The following is an 18866-nucleotide window of genomic DNA, read 5'->3' on the forward strand; positions in this document are numbered from 1 at the left end:
AATGTAACGAGTAACAGCACATATTGTAGAAATGTAGCGGAGTAAAAGTATAGATAATAGCTAAAAAATGTAATGGAGTAAAAGTAAAAAGTATGCAATATTATTTTTACTTAAGTAAAGTACAGATACGTAAACATTTACTTAAGTAAAGTAACGAAGTAAAAATACTTCGTTATATTCCACCACTGCCACCAACGCAACTATCACTGCCATTAATAACACAACTGTCACCTACACTAACAACACAATCACCAACACAGCAAACAGCACAGCAGGTTTTAAAAAAGGCCACTGGGTAGGAAGCGTGTCAAACTGACCTGCAGATGTGCATCACCAACAGATGTGTTGCTGTTTAGCTTTCAGCCCTTTTCTCTTGCTTTTGCTCAGTCGAGTTGATAATGAAGAGATTGAAATGTGAAATGTGCCTTCACTGTCACCAGTAATGCAGCTGTGCCTTGCAGCTGTGCCTTGAAAGACTTTCGGCATGAGTATTCCCTGCGGTTCCATGGCAAGATACAGTTTTAACCCAACCTGGATGTTTTCAGCATTACAGAAGGTTTTTTTACAGAGTGTGTGTACAAGACCTTGTGTGTATTTGTTGAAACTGTGTGTAGACTTTCGCCAGGCACTGTATATGCCCCTGTGTCCTTTTTGAAATTGTACTTTTGTATTTTTTCCAATAAATATTTCACTTTATTTCCTCGACGCTGTGTTGTGTGTTTTTTCCATTGATATGTTAAACATCCTAACGTCTGAGGTCATTTTTGGTGACTTTGCTGCAGGAGTGTCTACTAAGTAACGGGCCATTTAGAAATGTTTATAAAGTATAGATAGTGCCCGCTTTAGATCAAGCACTGCAAAACACTTTACGAATGATTAGTAAATGGTTTCTATAGTATGTCCCTCAGTAACGGGCCATTTATAAATGTTTATAAAGTATAAATAGTGCCCGCTTTAGATCAAGCACTGCAAAACACTTTACTAATGATTAATAAATGGTTTCTAAAGACCTATGTTAAACGTCAACTGAGTCTGAACGGTTCTGTCAAGAGAGTAGTGCAGATCTTTATAATATCTTTGTAAATCTCTAGTCTAGTGTTTCTTTATGCCTGGATATTAGACCACAATTGAACCCACATAACTCCCACTCAAACATGTTTTATTGCTTCCTTACAAAATGTTTTAGCTGTATATACATAATTTCAAAAGGGTTTTCTGATGATGAATTATCCTTTTGAAATTGCAATTTAGGAGTAGCCATAGCTTACATGTCATTCTTGCCTTATCAAAAGCAAAATTACAGTAGTATCAGTCATGTGAAGTCCCAATGTGTCCATATATGTAAGAATGAACCAGACTTGATTGTGACGTAAGATGAAAAGGGCACCAAAAACTAAAAGTGCTGATTTGAAAGGCCACCTGGTGGCTGGGTCCTGAATTGGCCTCCATGATAGTTATATGTTTCAAAAGACTCAAAGTGTCAAACTTTTTATGCAGGCTTTATTATAGCAATAAGATATTTGATGCTGAATTCCTGAATTTTCATTTTCTTCAAATTTCAAATTTCTTCCAGAGCTCCTAAGATTATTTCAAATGGTTCCAAAAATGTAAAAAAGACAGCGGCTTTACAGTTTTTCTCGATTGCTAACACACATTTTTTGAAAGCGTGCCTCGTTTTCTCCAAACTCTAAACACAAATCCCAAAACCACTCACACAAAATGCAAAACCCTTTATATCTCCTGCAAAAGGCAACGTTGCTTTCAAAACAGTGTTATGTCACCTCAAAAGGGTATTTTGTTTTCAAATGACAAACACAGCTCATTATATGAGTAGACATTCTAAGCATCGATTGAACACTGATGTGCTCAATGGAAAACACTACTATGAAATGGGAAAACACCAGTATGAAGGCCTTATCAGGAGCATTATGCCTTTTCATGTTTACTGTTACTGTACGCTTACTCCTGTAGTAAAATATAACTGTATAATGTTTTTACTCAAATATAAAACAACACACAAATATACAGTAACAACTCAAATATTTCTTTATTTTTTCCAAAAGTGCTGTAGCCTATCACAGCAAACACAACTGAATGTGTAAATGATTTGCACAGAACAAACAATAGGATATAGGCCAGTACAGTCAACAAAAAAAGAAAGAAAAATTTTAAATGAAAAAGGACAAAAAACTACTGCATCCTGTTCTAGCTCAAGACAATATTGACAATGTGCTATCAGAAATAGACCTACACAGTGTTGTGAATGTTGTTGCATTTTGTGTGAGTGGTTTAGGGATTTGTGTTTAGAGTTTTGAGAAAACGAGGCATGCTTCATGTGTGTAAGCAATCGAGAAAAACTGTAACATTGGATTGGATTGCAATACAGTACAGTAATGTGTCAGTGCTGATAGGATGCAATCAGTTGTGGAAATGTATATGACTTACTTGCACATAGTCATAGCATAACTGTTTGACTGTCGGAGTTTCTGACAAAAGGCACCCTGTACACCTGCTTTATTCTCAAGGTGTTCCGCCTTATAACACAGTCCACTGTGGCTAGGCTCACTGTATTGATGTTTAGGAATTAGTCTTGGTCATCAATGGTTGCACTTTGTATTTGTTTACGTAATTTTACAGAAACAATACAATGGAAAATACAAGAATACTATGCTCCTGATAAGGCATTCAAACTAGTGTTTTCCTGTCATAGTAGTGTTTCTTACCTATTCCCTCTTCTGAATGTCCAGAGAATGGATGCAACTGAGAAGCGGCTTATATTTGGTTGAACCCTCTGGCCAGCCTCCTGCATGGTCAAACCATGGTTGACCACAGGGTTGACCACAGTGGCCCGAATCTCATCAGAGATAATGGCTCTCCTTCTTGCTCTTTCTCTTCATCCTCTTCCTCCTCCTCCTCCTCCTCCTCCTCCTCCTCTTACTCTCACTCCTCTGCCTTTCTGATCACCTCTCACTTCAATGTTGCCATCAATTGTTCTCCAAACCAGGAGCTAACCTATGGCCATCATATTGCTAAAGCTTTGATTTCAAATTGCACAACAGCCTTGGAAATGGAAGTTTTGCCAATTGAATAGCAGTGTGTTCTGTCTGAACACAAGGAGGTTTTGGCATTGATGAAGTGTGCAAAGTAGAGAGGATGGTGTTTAGTGTTTTGAAGAAAGTGCGGTTAACAATTGAAATCTGTGTCTAAAGCAGATAATTGTGCCTATAGTTTAGCAGAATTGGTTTAGGGAGTTGGCACATGAGTTACAGGTTGTGGTCATTGTGCCATAAGTTCCAGTTTTTGAATGTAATCAATCGAGAAAAACTGTAAACCGAGCTACTTGCTACTGAGCTACTTGTTACAATGGTTCCTTGGGATGTGTTCGTAAATTGAATCCAGCGCTCTGAAAATGGATTGATGCTAAGTACTTCAAACAAATGGACCGCTCCATTTGTCCATGAACTAACATAGACTTTAACAGTCATTTTTTCAGCCTCTTAAATTGGATTTTAGTGAATAACACCATTCCTGACAGTGCTGGTCCCTGACAACACCCTTGCTTTACCTAGCTGTTTTCATTGCAGTGACTCACCAGCACTTTTTGAGGTACAAAGTGGTATTATCGGAGAGCATGCTAAATATAGCAAGTGTGCAGCACAGGGTATAGGCGTTTTTGACATTACAACTAAACGTTTCAATCTTCACATTCTGTTGCTATTTGTAGTTGATTTTTTTTTACAAAAAAGCTTAAACTAAAGTTTTAAACTAAAAGTCCTATATCCAGGGATTGTAAATAATATAGAACCTCAAATGAAACATGCTATGACTCAAAACTTTACGAAACTTTGGAGTCTATTGGGGTAGACCATCATTCTTTGCCTTTGCCTTTGCCTTTGCCTTGCTCAGTTTATTTTGATTACCCCAACGAGGTGTTAAAGGTCTGTTATGAGATTACCAACATGGATTTTCCCAGCAGTCAAAATAGGTTTCGTATGTGTGGGCGACCTGTGGCTTGTGCTGACTGTCAATGAAAAAAGGGCCTGTTCTGTTCGCACCTGCATGGATTCAGTGGAAGTAAAGGAATTGGTTACCACACCAACATATAAGAGGAAACTCAGTGTCCAGACGAAGTCACCTGTAAGGTTTCTGGCGAAAAAGATGAATACATGTATTTTCATTTCAGCTAAGAGTATTTCTTAGAGCTCTGCCCATAATTAGACTGACAATGAAGGTTATGACAACTGGCAGGATTTCAGAAAGGATGATGATACAGACTGTGATTTTTATGATGATGTTGATAATGATGATGCTGATGAGGCTGAGGAGAGAGAAAATGAATCAAATTAGGATAGGGACAAAGGTAACATTGTGGTGGTTGTCATTTCCAGACATGATGAATCTGAATTCACATGCAGAAAATCGGCAGCTCTTGGGAAGAAACCTCACAGGTGGGTGCAGGGGCTTGGGGGGTGGGGTGAACCGCTACTCCACTTCTTTTTTTTTAAGGCTTTTTTTGCCTTTATTCGGATAGGACAGTGAAGTATTTTGGACAGGAAGTGAGGAGGAGTGAAGAGGTGGGGAGAGGATAGGGAAACAACAGCAGGCAGGAATCGAACCTGTGTCCCTGCAGGCATTGTAGCCCGTAAATGGCGGGGGTTATTGGCTGTTCGCGCCACAATGGATTCCACTTCTTCCCTGTTTTTACCATTGGAGGAGTGTTCTTGGCTACTGGATCCATTCAAAGCTACCGTGCTTAGACCACGTGGCATCCCAAGACATTTCCTAGCTGCCTCATTCATGACTCTCTCAAATCTCTCCACCTCTGAAACAGCAACGTTATGCCAAAGTCAAAGGCCACCTTATGCATGTGTGTGTGTGTGTGTGTGTGTGTGTGTGTGTGTGTGTGTGTGTGTGTGTGTGTGTGTGTGTGTGTGTGTGTGTGTGTGTGTGTGTGTGTGTGTGTGTGTGTGTCTGTGTGTGTGTGTGTGTGTCTGTGTGTGTGTGTGTGTGTGTGTGTGTGTGTGTGTATACGTTATGCACAGTCAAAGGCCACCTTACGCATGTGTATGTGTGTGTGTGTGTGTGTGTGTGTGTGTGTGTGTGTGTGTGTGTGTGTGTGTGTGTGTGTGTGTGTGTGTGTGTGTGTGTGTGTGTGTGTGTGTGTGTGTGTGTGTGTGTGTGTGTGTGTGTGTGTGTGTGTGTGTGTGTGTGTGTGTGTATACATTATGCACAGCCAAAGGCCACCTTACAAGCAGAAAAAGATTCTCATCTTGGTCCTTTCTTTCAACTCTCAATCTTCCTGTTTTTTCATGAATAAAGACTTCACAAACGTAGACCTGTCCTTGTAGAATGCAATCCCAGCTTATCGTTTCTTCTTCCTTCTGCGTCTCATGAACTCGGCCCTCCTTAACGTAGCCAGTCTACTTTTCATCTCTCTGACTGTAGCACACTGCTACCTTTTCTCTGGTCATCATTTGCTCACATCCATTGCTTCTTCAACTGCTTCCTTTAACAAATCAACCTTTATGTTTTAAACCTGTCAACTTGACTAGGCTTGACCTTGCTTTTCCTTCCTAACTTTTCTGAAAAACTCCACATCTTTCGAATGCCATAATTATAGATGACCTCATAGATTACCTCATAGATGACCTCATATATGACCTCACCCATGACCTTAGATGACCTCACCCATGACCTTAGATGACCTCACCCATGCTCACCCAACAGTGGTTTGAATTGCTGTGGTTGCAGTATGAAAATGCTACATCAGAAAAAATGGCTTTGGAGATTATAAAATAATCTCGTTTTGTTAGTTTTAGGTCCTCAGTGTCAAATGATATTGATATATAATGATGTATATGAATACAAAGATGATACAATGATACAATTAATGAATTATAATCAATTAATTAATTATTTCATATAGGGTATGTAGTATTGCTATGCCAAACTGTAAGTAAAACAGTTAAAATCAAACAAGGTCAGACAGAGTGAAAGAGCGATCACATTATTTATTCAAATCATGTGTATTATCAATTGATAACTTGCTGTTTATCAAGTGTGTTGTTTTGTTTTGTGTTTTGTATAAAACATCATTGACGGACTTCCAGATGGACTGATGCAAAGCAGTGAACGTGAACGTGATTGATGAAATCAAAGATGATTGATGATAAGAGTCCATGTGACAGTTATTAATGCCATGCCCTTTCAGCATGTCAGAATTGTATTGGGTTACAAGCATCGTGCACAGGAATTTTGAAGGGCCATTGCTCTGACCTGAGAAAAGGGCAAGGGCAAAAATAAATAAATGACACGGACTGTATGGAGAACTGACAAGAACAGGGTCTTTGTTAAGTAATAAATAAAACACTCAAATACAGCAATTCATTTGAGAATGGCATCATTGTGTTGAGAATATTCCAGCCAGGGGTCATCATCATACCAGTGGGCTTGGAAAGAGCGCCCTTCTGCATTTTTGGGAACTTCACAATAGGACGGCAAAGCCCGACTGAATGTGAACATTTGATAAGGGCCTGATTGAATTTAAGATTATTGCTCTATACATGAGCTGGATCTGTTGGATTACTCAATCACAGCAAAAAATCCAAATCTGTATTCATGGATTCTGCCTCACTCTGCATCTCAATATCCTCCCTTGTTGGCATCCTGTCCTGACTTTCTGTGTCGTCTCTCCTTCCCCTGTTTTCCAAGTATGTTCTGTTCTCATCTGGGTCTGGCTCTGGCTCTTTGTCTGCAGTTGATGTACTTGAATCATCATCTGTCCAATTATATATTATTGTTGTTACCATTATCATTACTATTATAAGGCCCACTAGAAGCAGGTTATGTTCTTTTTGTTCTGCTCAGGCAAGATCTTTGAAAGGATCTCTAAAATAGCCTATACTTTTTTAAGATTACAATTATTTAGCATGTGGCTCTTTATCCCTGTACTTTATAGCATGGTCCTTTCATCTCATATTTAGTGATCAGCACTTAGGCCTACCTGTCCTGTGTCTCCTGATCCACATTTTCCTCTGGTCTGGAGACTTGTGGTTGCCCCTCATCTTAAATGTAATGTAATTATAATAAATTGCCATTAGTAGGCTAAAAATATGAGTCTGAAAATGAGCCTGTTTCACATTATGCCATCTTTATCACAATGCAATGTCTCCGTCTCACCTGCTGGTTTGCTTCTTTGTAACCAACTCTGCAAAGATGTGCTCCCCTTTGCTGCCTCCTTTAGCTGCTTCTCTCTCTCCTGAATCCTTCTCTTTTCCATAGGCATTCTAGCTTCTACCGCACTCTACACTAAACAACACCCAAAGCAGTGACAGGATTTAGGCATTTAACCATTTTGAATGAAATAACTCATATGATGCATTACTTCCATCATTTATTCTTCTTGTTAAAACGAAATGTTAGAAACTAACCATCAGCAGACATGTGGCTTAGTTTTCCAACCAAAAGATTAGCATGTGATAACGGGCTGGTTGTCTGGTAAATGACTGTAAATAATAAAGCGTAATAAAGCTCAAAAGTTGTAAATTCCTGCAAACTTGTTTTAATGAGTTCTCTGCACATTGAGCCACCACACACCCCCTTTCTCCCAAGTGATGTAAAAACAGATGGCAATGTTTTACTGGATACTCCCCTGTCATGTCTGTTTACTTCACATACTATCTCCCTTCTTTGTCAGACCTCTGGTCAAACTGATTACATCACAGAACACTGTATCTACATTCAGACCTCTGGTCAAACTGATTACACCACAGAACACTGTATCTACATTCAGACCTCTGGTCAAACTGATTACATCACAGAACACTGTATCTACATTCAGACCTCTGGTCAAACTGATTACACCACAGAAAACTGTATCTACATTCTAGTAAAATATTTTTTTTTCACCCAGGGAGTAACTCCCACAGTCAGCTTAATTTATAGTGCCGTTAGGTTTTCTTGGGACAGGTCTGTTTTTAAGTCTGATTTTGTTCTTTCTTGTGTCTTTGTTCCTCAAATTGTAATAACAGGTTTGGGAGCAAGGTTTTTAGAAACAAAAAAACGTATTGTATCGTTAAGCAGCAGAAGCATCCTGTTAGGAAAGTGGTGACGTTTCTTAAGGGGAAGTGGTTTTATACGAGTAGACACACACACAGACACACTCAGACCTCACACTCACACACACACTCACACTCACACACACACACACACACACACACACACACACACTCACACATACACACACAAACACACACACACACACACACTCACACTCACACACTCTCACACACACACACACATACACACTCAGACCTCACACACACACTCACACTCACACAAACACACACACACACACACACACACACACTCACACTCACACATACACACACACACACACACACACATCCACAGAGAAATGTGCCCGTGTGTGTGTGTGTGTGTGTGTGTGTGTGTGTGGAGGGGCACATTTCTCTGTGGATTTTTGCTAGCATGCTCTTTGTACTCCGTGTGTGACCTAAATGAATAAATGCATTGGTGTGTAAATATCTGCCTGTACTGTGAATCCCTGTGAGTCCCTATACATTACGTAATAGGGCAAGCTGGCCTAGGTGAATCCCTATACCCTATACATCCTCGGTTCCCAAACTGGGGTACGCAAAGTGGTTCAGGGGGTACGCGGGGAGAAAATTTCCGCGATAACGGAATTCGCGGAATGTAGTAATGTATTATTCACTCATTTTAAGCCATCAATCTACCTCATGGTGAACAAAATGAGCCAAAACGAAAACGAAAAAAAAACGGAATTCACCTAAAAGGTGAAAGGGAAAACTTTTTTTTTTAAACGGGAGGGGGGGGGCGTAGATGGAGATTGAATGTCTGAAGGGGTACGGGACTGTAAAAAGTTTGGGAACCACTGCATTAATAGGGCAAGCTGGCCTAGGTGAGTCCCTATACATCAGTAGGGGATGCCAGCATAGGCATTGAACTAGTTTATTTGTTCCTATAATAGTAAGACATGGTTTAGACATACACAGAATAATAGTGTGAGGATTTAACTGAACTAAAAAAAAACTTTTACAGTAAATGAAAAAAAGAACCCTGAGGTTTAGAAAAACAAAAGTTTTGTTTTGACTTCATCCCATGATGAGTTGTTGCATTGATTTTTGCTGACACGTGCAAGATCAACTGTCTCCCCTGAACGCGATGTGATACATGATTTCACAAGATTAAAGGAGTTCCTCTTTCTGCTTGGGTTCAGCAAGAGAATAACAGTGTTATTGTAGGCATTGATAGAACGGTTTAATTTGTACTGAATCTGTTCACATTACCTCAGCATATGCTCTATGGAGCTATAAAGGATGGCAGGTGTGTTGTGTTTCACAGAAACGTCTATCTGTTCCATTTATTAGATAGTTCAGGCCAACCTCATGGTGACAGAGTGACTGGAGTCCTCGTGACTCTCTACTGATCAACATGGGAAACTTTGCAACTGAAACTTTGCCGCCCTCAGAACACACACACACACACATACAGACATCCACACACACACACACACACACACACACATACAGACATCCACACAGTCATATGCACACACTCATGTGCAAACTCATATGTTCACCAACCACAGATGTCGATAATGAAACAAACACCAAAACAATGCTCACACACACACACACACACACACACACACACACACACACACACACACACACACACAACCAAATGGGACATTTTGTAAAGAAATGTGCAATGTCATTCTGATCATATGACTGTTGTGTATATACTGCTGTGAAAGGGGCACTGTACTACCAGTATTGCTGAGTCTACAGACAGAGGTAGTTATACCAGGGGTAGGTACGCAAAGTGGTTCAGGGGAGAAAATGTCCGCGATAACGGAATTCGCGGAATGTAGTAATGTATTATTCAGTCATTTTAAGCCATCAATCTACCTCATGGTGAACAAAATGAGCCAAAACGAAAACGAAAAAAACGGAATTCACCTAAAAGGTGAAAAGGAAAACTTATTTTTTTTTAAACGGGGGGGGGGGGGGGGGGACATAGATGGAGATTGAATGTCTGAAGGGGTACGGGACTGTAAAAAGTTTGGGAACCACTGCATTAATAGGGCAAGCCGGCCTAGGTGAGTCCCTATACATCAGTAGGGGATGCCAGCATAGGCATTGAACTAGTTTATTTGTTCCTATAATAGCAAGACATGGTTTAGCCATACACAGAATAATAGTGTGAGGATTTAACTGAACTAAAAAAAAACTTTTAAATAAAAAAAAAGAACCCTGAGGTTTAGAAAAACAAAAGGTTTTGTTTTGACTTCATCCCATGAGCGCCATGTGATACATGATTTCACAAGATTAAAGGAGTTCCTCTTTCTGCTTGGGTTCAGCAAGAGAGTAACAGTGTTATTGTAGGCATTGATAAAACGGTTTAATTTGTACTGAATCTGTTCACATTACCTCAGCATATTCTCTATGGAGCTATAAAGGATGGCAGGTGTGTTGTGTTTCACAGAAACGTCTATCTGTTCCATTTATTAAATAGTTTAGGCCAACCTCATGGTGAGAGAGTGAGTGGAGTCCTCGTGATTCCCTACTGATCAACATGGGAAATTTTGCAACTGAAACTTTGACGCCCTCAGAACACACACACACACACATACAGACATCCACACACACACACACACACACACACACACACACACACACACACACACACACACACACACACACACACACACACACACACACACATACAGACATCCACACAGTCATATGCACACACTCATGTGCAAACTCATATGTTCACCAACCACAGATGTCGATAATAAAACAAACACCAAAACAATGCTCACACACACACACACACACACACACACACACACACACACAAACACACACAGTCATATGCACACACTCATGTGCAAACGCATATGTTCACCAACCACAGATGTCAATAATGAAACAAACACCAAAACAATGTTCACACACACACACACACACACACACACACACACACACACACACACAACCAAATGGGACATTTTGTAAAGAAATGTGCAATGTCATTCTGATCATATGACTGTTGTGTATATATGCTGTGAAGGGGCCACTGTACTACCACTATTGCTGAGTCTACAGACAGACAGAGGTAGTTATATCAGAGGGTGTCTAAGAGTAGCGTGTTTCTTATTAGCATTATTTCAGCGCTTCACTTACAGCACGATGAACGGTCTCCTGCTTCTCATGTGGACTGGAACTTTGATCATTGCCACCAGTGGTGAGTACTGAGACCAGCCACCTCATACTCATATCGCTCATATCGTACACTTCTGACAGAGTGATCTAATCACCCTGCTCATATCGTACACTTCTGACAGAGTGATCTAACTGCTCATACTGTACACTTCTGACAGAGTGATCTAACCACCCTGCTCATACTGTACACTTCTGACAGAGTGATCTAACTGCTCATACTGTACACTTCTGACAGAGGTATCTAACCACCCTGCTCATACTGTACACTTCTGACAGAGTGATCTAACTGCTCATACTGTACACTTCTGACAGAGGTATCTAACCACCCTGCTCATACTGTACACTTCTGACAGAGTGATCTAATCACCCTGCTCATATCGTACACTTCTGACAGAGTGATCTAACTGCTCATACTGTACACTTCTGACAGAGGGATCTTACAGTTATGGCTGTATTGTTTGTCTACATGGGTGTGTTAATACATACTGTTGGTCAGATTGTGTATCTTTTGTCGGTGTATTGGCAGAACTGTATGTATGTATGTATGTATGTATGTATGTATGTATGTATGTATGTATGTATGTATGTATGTAGTATGTATGTATGTATGTATGTGTATACATATGTATGTATGTATGTATGTATGTATGTATGTATGTATGTATGTATGAATGTATGAATGTATGTATGTGTGTATGTTTCTTGTAAGTATTAATCTTTAAACTGTGATACCACTAATCAGTGGCTAAGTTGAGCAAAAACATGACATTTTCTGGATCTTGTATCTTCAGCGTAACACACATTGGCCTGTGTGCCTGGCAAGAATGAATACATGTTTGTTTTAGCTACTAATAGACGACTGATATGCTTTTCAAATGTGCAAATATACTGTTCAAATACGTGTTTGTGTTCGCAGGCATGCAGCCCCTGGGAAGGGGCTACAATAGCCACTGTCTCTGCCTCGGGTTCGAGTCCCGGGTCATCCCGCAGGAGAGGCTGCGGAGTGTGGAGATTCTTCCCCGAGGCCCACACTGCAAGAGCGCCGAGATCGTGTAAGCACTCCAAAAATTACTCTTCTCAGTCGAAGGGCAATTTACTGGCCAGAGATTTGAGAACACACACACACACACACACACACACACACACAGACAGGACAGATATATGAGAGCACACACACACACACACAGACTGGACAGAGATATGAGCTGAGATCGTGTAAGCACTCCAAAAGCTACTCTTCTCAGTCAAAGGGCAATTTGCTTGATAGCATGTGTTTTCCCTTTAGGTGCCTACAAGGTGACCTTGGCTGCAATTAAAAAATCACATCCTGCCTTTTTCTAAACACTTGTCCTTGACCTCAATGGAAAACATCATTAGGGTTAAGGAAATATTTGAGAGAGAGTTCATGAGGACATAGGAAAAGACAGCTGCAGTGTTAAGAGATGATATTGATGGCAGATGATATTGATGAGAGTCTGCCAAATGTCACTTTAAACATTGCTTGAATTGTGGGATGGCAATATCTCCTTTCCTTTTTGTCAAGGATGGTCAAGTGTATCATATGCTAAAGGAGATCAAAAAAAGGAAGGATTGAAGCACCTTTCTTTAGAGAAGTCGACCAGCTCTCATCATGGCTGCCACTTAGATACTTCCAGGTCATTTCACTCAGTTAGGAACCTAAGCAAAAAAGACTATTTGACCACAGCCCAGGGTTCGCATCAAGGCTCATGGACAATCTTTTCCAATTGGGTTTGCACCCCAGGTCTATTCTTACCCTAATAGGGGTTCATACTCTGGGGTACCCCCCCCCCCCCCTCCCCTCCACACTCTCCCATACCTAGTTAGCTTGTGGCACGCCATAGGTGTGCTCTCTGTTTAGATTGCAGAGCAACTGTTTTGTTTAAGTAGAAGCATGTGAGGTTGAGTGCATGTGAGCAGTGCATGTGAGGTTGAGTGCATGTGAGCAGTGCATGTGAGGTTGAGTGCATGTGAGCAGTGGATGTGAGGTTGAGTGCATGTGAGCAGTGCACGTGAGGTATATATGCCCATTGTATGAGGCGCCCTAAACAGCTCAAGGAGTTGATCGTCATCTCCTCTTGTGTAATTCTGAAATCATCAGCAGTGCCAAGGTCGCTACTTCAAGTCCAAGGGGGAAGTACAAACAAATGAATGCTTCACTCACAGAGTGTTGTAAGCTGTTTTAAACTAGTGTAAATAATACCATTCAGTTTATCTCATCTGCAAACAAAAAAGCTTTCCGCTTCAAACACTATGGCTATATGTAGTGGCGGTTCTACATTACACCCCGGGCGAGACCCCCTCCCACCAATTAACATTGGCCCTTCATTCATGACATGGATACCATAATCATACAGAGAGAACATAGTGGCATACCTTTTTTTTTTGCTTGTTTCTTCTCTTCTTCTTTTCTTTTTTTTCTAAATTGGGCACCTCATTGCCTTGGCCTTTTCCTGTCCATCTCTGTGCCTATTTTGCAATCGACAATCAACACATTTCCCATCCGCCAAAACTGTCACTCGTCCAGAAGTTAAGACTAAACCAATTCACCTTGCCCTTGGTGACCACATACTCGTTCTGTATTACCTAATTGTATTAGCCATTTCACAGAATTCAGAAAAACAAAAACGTGCAGGAATTATAGGCCTGTAATTATAATATTATGAATGTGCGTTATTTGGAAGAAAGACGAGGTGTGACTGACTTTAGCCCCCTAATTTCATTAGAGTATTGCTCTATACAGTGGATCCCCCCTTTCCCACTTTGTCCGTTCTATTTGGGAGTCCGTTCTGTCCCCCGCGCCCCCTCCCCTTCCCCCTTCTTACACAGGATCTGTGCACGGCACCTTCTTAGCAAGCAGGGGCGCCTGCAGCTGCAGCGGGCGCCAATTTGCCAATTCCCCACACAGTGATATGATAGAAAATAGAAAACCGCTTCGCTGCCCAGATGATTTTTTTTAAGTGCTCATGCCGCCCCTCACGTGTCATAAAAAAGTGCCGCCCCGGGCGGCTGCCCGCTTCACCTGTGTCCAAAACCGCCCCTGGCTTTATAAAGTACAACAATGTTTGTGTTTTCCTAGGATGGAGCAGGCACATGCATTCCTGGTTACCATATAAGCTTACAGGGAGGAATAGAATTCTTATCAGTTCCTCTAGCCTCCTCTTATACATGTGATTGGTTCCTCCTCTTATACATGTGATTGGTTCCTCCTCTTATACATGTGATTTGTTCCTCTAGCCTCCTCTTATACATGTGATTGGTTCCTCTAGCCTCCTCTTATACATGTGATTGGTTCCTCCCCCCATTAGCGCGCATCTGGTGACCGGTGAGAAGATCTGCCTCAACCCCAGGGCAGTATGGGTCAGGAAGCTCGTCCGCTACATGATGGAGAAGGAGGCGCAGCAGCAGCGGGCTTGAGGTGGGAAGGAGGAGGAGGAGCAGCAGCGGGCTTGAGGTGGGAAGATAACAGCTGTTTCCTTTCACCTGCAGCGATACACCATCTCAGTCATCGCTCAACAGCCACAACTCACCTGTTCCTTAGGCCACAGTTAGGCTGTGTTTTATTGAGGGAATGACGCAAGACTTTTTCATTACAAGGAACCACTCCGGAGTTTCAACCCACAGGAACTCTTCGGCCTACGACCTTCGACCTTCGACCTACAGGAGCTCTTTGTGAGCTGTGGTCTTCTCTCAGCCCTTTACAATACTCCAATTATGAATCAGTCAGAGTGAACTGTGCTGTGCTTTTGGTCTGAAACCAGTGCTGCTTGTGTTTGTTGAGCTGCTTTCACAATCTAATTGGATGCAATGTTATAAACAGCAGCTGAAGTGCAATTCTAAGAAACTTTTAGAGCTTAGAGCTGTCTTAAATGACAAATGAACAGCCTGCTGTCCCAGCTTATGACACACTCACCAGTTAAGTCATATTCGTCTTAAACCAAACTTATTGTGGTTCTCTGTTGTCTGTTACCTTTACGTGATGATTTGTATTGTTGTGCTTTGCTCTCTGTAATTAGTTTTCTTCTATTTCATACATAAACAGTATGCTGTACCATTTCACTGATTTTGGCATAAGCATTGTACTTTTCTCTACAATGTTTGGTGTTTAGTTCTAACGTCCAGAGACAATAAAACTGAAACTTTATATTGTAAATGATTGTTTGAGTCAATATTTGACTCATCTTTTTTTCCTTAACACAGTTATGTGCTGCCCTAAAAGTCTTTGAAAAAGTCCAAGGCATTGTAGCCTATGTAGTATGAAATCATTCCTAAAATTTGTCTCAGAATTTAACCAAATATACTGAACTGGTCATAGAGGGTGAACTGAAGGCAACATCTGTGAGTTCTAATGTTGAGCTCAGTTCTTGCAACCAGAAACAATAGGTTTTCCCCTCCTCCTCATCATATATGTCTGGAACTCGGGAACTTAAGTCAGGAACTTCATGTGGGATTTTGAGAAGGATGCCAAGAAGGTCGTGGATATTCATCTTTGTAGGTTTTTTAGAATATAAGTCAATTTCATGAGTTTTTTTAATGGGCAGTTCATTCAGAGGGTAAAGACCATAGACTATTCAGCGCTATGGTAGACTAGGCCTACCAATCAGACAGCCGTTTGTCTTGCCAGTGGGCTAAAATTATATTCTATTAGGTCACATGTGGACGCTTGGTGAAGACACATTGTCGTCACTTTTCAATGCACTTGGTATACGTTCCCTGCACGTTGGAAAAATGTAATTTTAGACTTTTCCGATAGACTTTCATGGAACTCCCCTAATATCGGAATTGGACGACATGAGACCATGAATTCCCTGATACGCTGAAGGTGGAGTCAGCCGACTGCTGACGGATACGGATACGGATATTAGGCTGACAGTGAAATAGGAAAAGTGAAATCACACAATACATGATGTGCTGTCATGGCACTGTTTTAGGCTTTGCCTACAGTGAGCTACAAATACAGCTCATAATGGGAAGTTATTATTATCTCTGTAACCGAAACGCGCGAAAGAGAAGATGCATGCTGGGTAATGTTTTTTCAGGTGCGGGTTTACATGAAAAAATAGGCTATGTAAAATGTGGTGCAATCGTGTTTGATAAAGTGAAACAACCAACCACATTGCATAATTCCATGTATATTTAATGTGCGGTCATTTTCGTGTTATTTTGGCCCGTCAAGCCCATCAATAGCGCTGACGTATATATATGCGACGGTCTAGTGCCTGGCCGATTTCGTCATCTCTCAGCGACACTGTTTACCACCACAGCTATGGCCCCCATAGACATATATCTATCTATCTATCTATCTATCTATCTATGTATGTCTATGATGGCCCCTACCATAAATATACAATGAGCTAGTGAGTTGGCTAAAGACAAGGGAATATGTAGGTTACTCTATGCGTTTTGTCATGATGACAGTTACAACGAAGCTTCTAAATTTGGGAGCTTCTCATTTATGGGTTGTATAATTTAATGCCTTCCATGCCTTCCAAAATTTCACATGTCTGTACCAACTGTCTTCCCAAGTGCTTTGAGATTTATCCGCTAATGTTAACTCTTTGAACATGAATGGAAAGTTATGGAGACAAGTTTTTCCAAAAACAAAGAATTGAAGGCTAAAGACTGTGCCCTCGGCGACATTTTTGAGCTGCTGCAAATTGATGTGGACTTGGAACCGACCTCGGCCAATGGAGTGGACATGAATTGTTCTGTGAGTAAATTTGACATTATTTTGGAACACTGATTACCGTTGTATTCAAGGAAATGTCATTTGATCAACAGGGCACCCGAAGTTTAACCTAATTTAACTTCGAAATCATACTGTAGGTTATACGTGTAACATTGACAGTATATCTTGACAGAGAAACGTTTTGCGAAAGCATCGAAATTGGGAAAAGAGGCTGGATGCAAAAAAGACGAAGAGAAAAGAAGAAAAGCAAAGAAGAAAACAGAGTCAGACTGTGGAGAAAGGTGATGACATCATCTCAGCCCTGAGAACCTGTTCAGGGGCGATCCACATTTTTTGAAGCTTTAGCCACAGCGCTGGTCCACAATGTGCGGTTCATAGGAATGACATAGCATTTAGCCATGCCCATTGCACCATAACTGTATAGCTTTGTGATACTTCACACACATTCACATTCTCATGCATATGTATATGTGTGTTTACCCAACGCCATGTTTCTTGGGTAGACACTTTGCGGCTCAGCAAACGAGTTATCAAGGCGATCACCAGAGAACGCTTGGCAGAAGCCAGATTATCAGGACCGAGGCTGTGCGTGGACCTCAGTATGGCTGATTGCATGTCCCGCAAGGTGAGAATCGATCAGTGACATATCATTCGAATGGCCGCTGTTTCACACATACACACGCAAGACTATGGTGATGGTGCCCTGCTTTCATATACTGTCTTTCACACACTTGTCTTCCTAAGATGAAAGTGAATACATACATTACTGGTATTGAGTACTTCTGTGCTACAAGAGGCGTGGCCCATAATATCTGATAGTTTAATATTCTCTAGTTTAATCACCTGGTGGTAACTTGGTCCGTGGCTTTTGTTGCTGAACCTTCCCTGGCCTATATTCCAGCACTATTCAATTATCAAAGACTGATAGCTTAAAACAGATGATATGTGTCTGGTTTCTTTGTTTATTTATGAAGGGGTAAACCTAGCACTAAGAGTATTCCACCAGAAACAAAGCTGGCCATTTAGACAAATCTGGTCGGAAATATTAAGTCTAATATTTATATTTATACTTTGTGTTTACATATGTTTTAAAAGGGGGAATAGTTATGTATTACACAATCATGTCACCATATTTGGTTGTGGCTGGGCTTCAAATTCAGTGAAACATTGTAATCAGCCATGAACTTGGATACTGGATGGAATGAATAGCAGCTAAAAGAAGGATGATGTTCACACTATGTCTCACAGTTGCTGCTCTGTGTTGACCCTCAGTCACATCTCATGTAGATTTATTTCATGTAAAGTCATATCATGCAGGTTTTTACAGTTTTTAGGTGTGTTTTTTATTTTTTTTAGATAACAACTTTGAATTCATTTTGATGGTAAGACGTTTACATTTTGTTGTGTGCTTTCACAGAAATGTTTCACAGATATAAATCAATTAGCAAGCTGGCTAGCTTTTCAGTGCCAAATATTCTGTTCGTACCTCTTAAAAAAGGAAAGATAATACACTTGTGCTGTTTGCGTTCCTCCCCGTAGGAGCTGAGTCGATTGGCGGGGCAAATCCGCAGGCTTTACGGAAGCAACCGGAATGCCCTGCGTCCATTTCACCTGTACCTGACAGAGTTCCGCCTGGACAGCCGGCTGTACACTGAATGCGTGCGAATGAACGACGGCTTCCATGAGTATGCGGTAAGTGCTGGCGTAGCCTGTCATCCACTGCCGTACACTTACTCTACCTCATACCCTATGCTAGCATCTATATACAATATATAACATCGCCACCATCAACATGTTTCTCTGCTCCTACTCCCCTTACCCCTGTATCAGCAAACCTTTGAGCACAGTGTATACCCACTAAACTGGTCTTGTTTGTATCATGTATT

At 41.0% G+C, this 18866-nt stretch overlaps 2 protein-coding genes across 8 annotated transcripts in view; both read left to right on the plus strand.

The window, feature by feature from the left end:
- The first annotated feature begins 11116 nt into the window (after window positions 1-11116).
- On the plus strand, window positions 11117-15444 carry cxcl19 (chemokine (C-X-C motif) ligand 19). The gene is made up of 3 exons (XM_012822734.2): window positions 11117-11295; window positions 12190-12325; window positions 14600-15444. The coding sequence occupies exons 1-3, from the start codon at window positions 11241-11243 to the stop codon at window positions 14706-14708; spliced, it is 300 nt and encodes a 99-aa protein (XP_012678188.1). The 5' UTR covers window positions 11117-11240; the 3' UTR covers window positions 14709-15444.
- A 1056-nt stretch (window positions 15445-16500) lies between these two features.
- The window catches only part of trmt10b (tRNA methyltransferase 10B), a 9022-nt gene continuing 6656 nt past the window's right edge, over window positions 16501-18866 (plus strand). For 5 of the 7 annotated variants that reach the window (XR_006152950.1, XR_006152948.1, XR_006152949.1 and 2 more), the window contains exons 1-5: window positions 16501-17001; window positions 17153-17261; window positions 17484-17605; window positions 18315-18362; window positions 18520-18672. Coding sequence is in view for 4 of the 7 variants with exons in the window: in XM_042710442.1 (XP_042566376.1) it covers window positions 16870-17001; window positions 17153-17261; window positions 17484-17605; window positions 18315-18362; window positions 18520-18672 (564 nt within the window). In the remaining 3 variants the exon portion in view is untranslated. The remainder of the gene's footprint in view (window positions 17002-17152; window positions 17262-17483; window positions 17606-18314; window positions 18363-18519; window positions 18673-18866) is intronic. The other 2 variants (XM_042710440.1, XM_031585170.2) reach the window with 2 other exon arrangements.

The sequence above is a fragment of the Clupea harengus genome, chromosome 18 (genome assembly GCF_900700415.2).
Source record: "Clupea harengus chromosome 18, Ch_v2.0.2, whole genome shotgun sequence".
Classification (NCBI taxonomy): domain Eukaryota; kingdom Metazoa; phylum Chordata; class Actinopteri; order Clupeiformes; family Clupeidae; genus Clupea; species Clupea harengus.

Coding starts and splice junctions, on each gene's coding strand:
- cxcl19 (XM_012822734.2), top strand. CDS start 11,241: ATGAACGGTCTCCTGCTTCTCATGTGGACTGGAACTTTGATCATTGCC. Junction 11,296..12,189: donor TTTGATCATTGCCACCAGTG/GTGAGTACTGAG, acceptor TTGTGTTCGCAG/GCATGCAGCCCCTGGGAAGG. Junction 12,326..14,599: donor TGCAAGAGCGCCGAGATCGT/GTAAGCACTCCA, acceptor TCCCCCCATTAG/CGCGCATCTGGTGACCGGTG.